This window comes from Oryzias melastigma, linkage group LG4 (genome assembly GCF_002922805.2).
Source record: "Oryzias melastigma strain HK-1 linkage group LG4, ASM292280v2, whole genome shotgun sequence".
NCBI lineage: Eukaryota > Metazoa > Chordata > Actinopteri > Beloniformes > Adrianichthyidae > Oryzias > Oryzias melastigma.
The window spans coordinates 4257017-4261470 of NC_050515.1; the positions used below are offsets into that span (position 1 = coordinate 4257017).

At 37.6% G+C, this 4454-nt stretch overlaps 1 protein-coding gene and 1 long non-coding RNA gene across 3 annotated transcripts in view; one reads left to right on the forward strand and one right to left on the reverse strand.

The window, feature by feature from the left end:
- Positions 1-210: 210 nt before the first annotated feature.
- Positions 211-2320, forward strand: LOC112136779. 2 transcript variants are annotated; one of them, XR_002917418.2, is made up of 3 exons: positions 211-430; positions 920-1350; positions 1441-2320. It is a non-coding gene; the product is annotated as an uncharacterized LOC112136779 (long non-coding RNA). The 2 variants fall into 2 exon arrangements; XR_002917417.2 differs by having other exon boundaries at positions 233-430; positions 1135-1350.
- A 1466-nt stretch (positions 2321-3786) lies between these two features.
- The window catches only part of LOC112136778 (LIM/homeobox protein Lhx8), a 6012-nt gene continuing 5344 nt past the window's right edge, over positions 3787-4454 (reverse strand). The window contains exons 8-9 of the mRNA XM_036211434.1: positions 4273-4454; positions 3787-4201 (exon numbers count right to left, since the gene is read on the reverse strand). The exon at positions 4273-4454 is cut by the window's right edge and continues 6 nt beyond it. Of these exons, the coding sequence (XP_036067327.1) occupies positions 4125-4201; positions 4273-4454 (259 nt within the window). The 3' untranslated portion in view covers positions 3787-4124. The remainder of the gene's footprint in view (positions 4202-4272) is intronic.

Below are 4454 nucleotides of genomic sequence, written 5' to 3' on the forward strand. Positions count from 1 at the left end.
TTGTTTGTACATTTCGGGTGGCAACAATTTAACAGCAGCCAAAAAGTCAATATAAAAATTAATACAAGAAATAAACTAAATCAATTCATTAATCTAGAAAACTAATGACATTTTAAAGAGAGAGAATCGTTTCTTCTTCAGGGTTAAAGTTTCATTCTAGGGTGTAGTTCCACTCTTCTCCACATGGTGGTGCTAGTACCCCTCAGATGAGCTGCGTGCTGCTCAGAGGAGGTTACGGCTGTACGTGACCTTAGGTCAGAGGTTCCATGTAACCTGACTCTGTTCCGTCCTGATTACCTGAACCAGGTGAATTCTGTCAATCAAACCTACGATCACCTGAATCCAAGCTGATCTGCCTTCATGCATCACTTTATCTCCGCTGGTCGGATGAGGAGTTTTCTCTGCTGACCTTCATCCTCGAGTCCTCCAGGTTTGTCTGAACGTTTGATTTGATCGATTCCGGACTTTTCAAATGCAGATTCTCACCATTGAAATTACTGTATTTATAAATGTTACATTTAATAACTAAATATTTAGTTAGCAAGCTAAATATTTAGTTTTGAAACGAAACATTTAATTGAAAATTATATATTTGGCTTACAAACAAAATATTTAATTTTATGAAATTAAATATTTAGTTTGGAAAATATTTTTTTTGATTAGATCTAAATATTTAATGTGCAAACTAAATATTTTATTTCATAAAATTGAATATTTAGTTTGTAAGCTAAATATATAATTTTCAAATAAATGTTTCGTTTCAAAACTAAATATTTAGCTTGCTAACTAAATATCTAACTAAATGTAACATTTATAAACGGTAATTTAAAGGGTGAAAATCTGCATTTGAAAAATGTTTTTTTTCTCCTAAAACACGTTAAATATCCAAAAACATTGACATATACATTTGACTTCACAGATTTACAAATGGAACTCTGTTTTTAGAGGTTTTGGTGGTTTTAGAGGAAAACCTTTAAAAAAACGGATCATTTTTTCATCAGAGACAGATGCTCATCAGTGTTTTCGCTTCAGTCCTGAAGCCTTCGGGATGTTTTGGTTTGGACTGAAACGTCGCTGACTCATCATCTCCACTCGGAGATCTGAGAGATTCCCGTCTTGTTTGTGAGTCTGCAGGATTCGGGCGTCTGGCCTCGTGGTGCCCTGCAGTGACAGCGCCGTCAGACCTACACGCCCGTTACGAGCGAGCACGCCGAGACTTGTAGCCGTTCGACAAAAGCAAAAACAACCGCCGCGTATCTGAAAGAGGACAAATGATGCATGCGCCGCTCAGCAGGGCTCCTTACAGCAGGAATGCAGCCTTTGTTGAGGAGAAACCGCCACCACCTGAAGGTTGATATTTCTGCTCATTAGAGCCTCCTTTAGCTCAGTTTGCATCGTGTTTGTGTGTGGAGGGGTACGACTAACGGTGTTTTGGGACAGGATAAGCTCTGACGAACACACGCCGAATCCCACTTCTGACACCAAGACTGGAGGAAGGGAAACTTTCAACCTCTGAGGATCCAGAAACCAAAATCTGAAGGATCTTTTCATAAAATAATTCAGTGTACACTAAAAAAGTGAAAGACTGGATAAATTAACAAAAGCTCTGTAATTTGTTACATTTAAATTGATTCATCAAATTGAAAATTTGAGTTGGTTTGATCAGATTAATCATTTAGTTTGATAAAAACTGATATTTTTATGTAAATCTTTTATTAATCGATCTTTCACTTTCACTGTGAAGATTAGCATCATCACGTTTGCACTATAAATGTGTTTTCTGAATTGTTACGGCTGAAGTGGTCATTTTATTTTATGTTTTTTACTTTTAAATTTTCAGTCAGAGTGAGAGGTCTTTTATTCTTCTATCTTTGTTTACAGATTTTTCCTTAATTGTCCGGAGCTCCTGATTGGATCTGCATGGCAGCGTTATAATTCTGATCCCTCCTCTGTTTCTACACGCTTTGCTCTGTAAATTAATCCCAGATTACTTTAATCTTTGGGTCATTACTGTGTTTTATTTGTCCGTTTTTATATTACCGTATGTCCTTTAACAACCCTGAACCTCTGGTGACACATGTGACTCTTTGACCCTTCCACTGAAACTCTGCCATTAAAGAAAAATAAAATGATGGTCTCCATAAGTGTGAAAACTGACATTATATACATTTATGGCTGAGTACTCCTAGAAGAGGGTCTGCAACCTTTTATGCTAAAAGAGACGTTTGGTCCAGTGAGAGCCACAAAGACGGCAGTTTACCATTTAAAATATACAAATTATGTTTTTGTGACCCTTAACCATTTAACTACCCAAAAAAAACTTTTTTTTCTGCTGCATATTGCCATTTTACGGAGCTCCGAAAGGGACATCAAAGTAAAAAGAAAAAAATAGTTTAAGTTAAAAAAAAAAATTTCTAAAAGTACAAAAGATACTACAAAATTGAAGTAAAAAAAAAAGTTCTGGTTACTAATTAGAATTTGTTTTTCTAAAAATTAAAGTGCAGTAAAGTTTAGTAACTGGTGCACACCAGAGTGTAACTGTTCTTTGTTTTTTCTAAAAATGTAAATAACAAAAATGTTATCTAGTTACTAATTGATGCAGATTTTTTTTACTATTATTATTTCAATTTTTGGAGAAGAAAAAGTTTCTTTTTTATTTTTTTCCCTTTAGGGGCTCCGTACCCGGGGGAGTAATATACACACTAAATTAAAAAACATGTTTTCTAAATGTTTCTCAGTGTTTGGTTGAGCAGGCAGTCAACGGGTTTAAATTTAGCTTTTAAATATAAAATAAATGGAATAAAGCAGTGTCATATTTTCTGTATACATATCACAAATTAAACTACTTTAGACAGCAGCACATCCAGTTCCTTTCAAAATAAAATTCTCTGTGTCAAATAAGATGCTGATTATGATTTACTTGAATAAAAAATTGTAGGAAAGTGAAACATGACATTTTTTTATTCATAATAACTGTCACTCTTTTTCTCTTTTACGATCAAATATAAACAAGATGTTGATGTAGAATCCAGTTCTAAAAAACTATTTGTAGGTCGCATGTAAATCATGTTATAGTGGCGTTCTAATAAACCACTTTGACAGTAGAATAAACCTTTACCATCATTTTACTCCGTTGTCTGAGATGTCAAAAATCTAAACTAAAAAAAACCCAAACTACAAACCTATTATTTATTCCATTTGTCATTCCTCCAGAATTAGTAAAACCTCTCATTTTCTATGATCACTATTTTTGAGTTTTGAAGCTGCACAACAGCGTTGATTAACCCTACGTAGAGAAGTTGTTGTAATATATCTTACTTTCTTCACTATTTCTCTTTATACCAACAAAGTTTGTTCAGGTGAACATCAGTAATAAGAAGTAAACCTGAGAAATAACAAAAAATGTCATTTTGTCTTGTGTTGTTTCAGTGGGACGGTCCTATGAGGCACAGGAAGTCTTTTATTTTGAAAGGAAGTCATTAGAGGGCATTTAGGCTTTTTCTCTAGATTTGAATGTTTCTGCTAATGCTAAATAAAGAAATATAATTATTGTTTTTAAAAGTAACAATATTACGAATGCAGAGCAGAATCAACGTTTTCTAAAGGTTGAAATAAGACTTTGTGACTCTTAAGAGTTTTGATCATCTTTTAGTGTTAAAGGTGAGAAGGAGTCTAAAAATGATTTTCTTGCATCAATCTGTCCCTTTGTCATCGGTTGATCCCCCCCTGAGGCGTGCCTCCCGCTCATAGCTCCTCTCTCGTTCATTTACTCCTTCACATCTCAGCTTTTGTGAAATTAGACATTTATTCTTCAAACAAACTTCACAAACAATAAATTAAATTGCAACGATGTCTTTTCAACAAGTTCACCTTCATATGGACGTTTACATCCTTTCACCAAACTCCAGCGACACACTAAAACGGGACACTCCACAGTTCTGCGATGGACATCAGACGGTACAGTATGGACAGGTAACCGTGGTAACCATCGATCACTTTCTGACCAGGAGTATGGAGGGAGGGGTGAGGGTCCGGACAGAAAACCAAATGGTGGATGTTGGAATACTGAGGCTCCTACAGAGGAGGCTGCTGTGTGTGTGTGGACGTGCACGTGAGAGTCCAGCTCAGGCGTGGGACACGGGCAGCGAGGTCATGGCGTGGGCCGGCAGCAGCGGTTGAAACACGGTGGGAGGAGAGTGGACTGCAGACACACACAGCACAGTTAGAGCGGCGCAGACAAACGTGGAGGTTCGGAAACGGCGGCGCGCTCACTGTCGATGAAGGAGTGCAGGGCGGTCAGCATTGACCCCTCCGGGCCTCCGTAGGCCGCGTACTGCAGCTCCTCCGGGATGGGGGTGGACTGTGGCAGCCGGCTGGGCTGCAGGGAGCTCAGGGGGCTGCTGGAGGAGTGGTTCGGACTCACGTGCTTTTTGTGGCGCGCTCGGCAGTTCTGG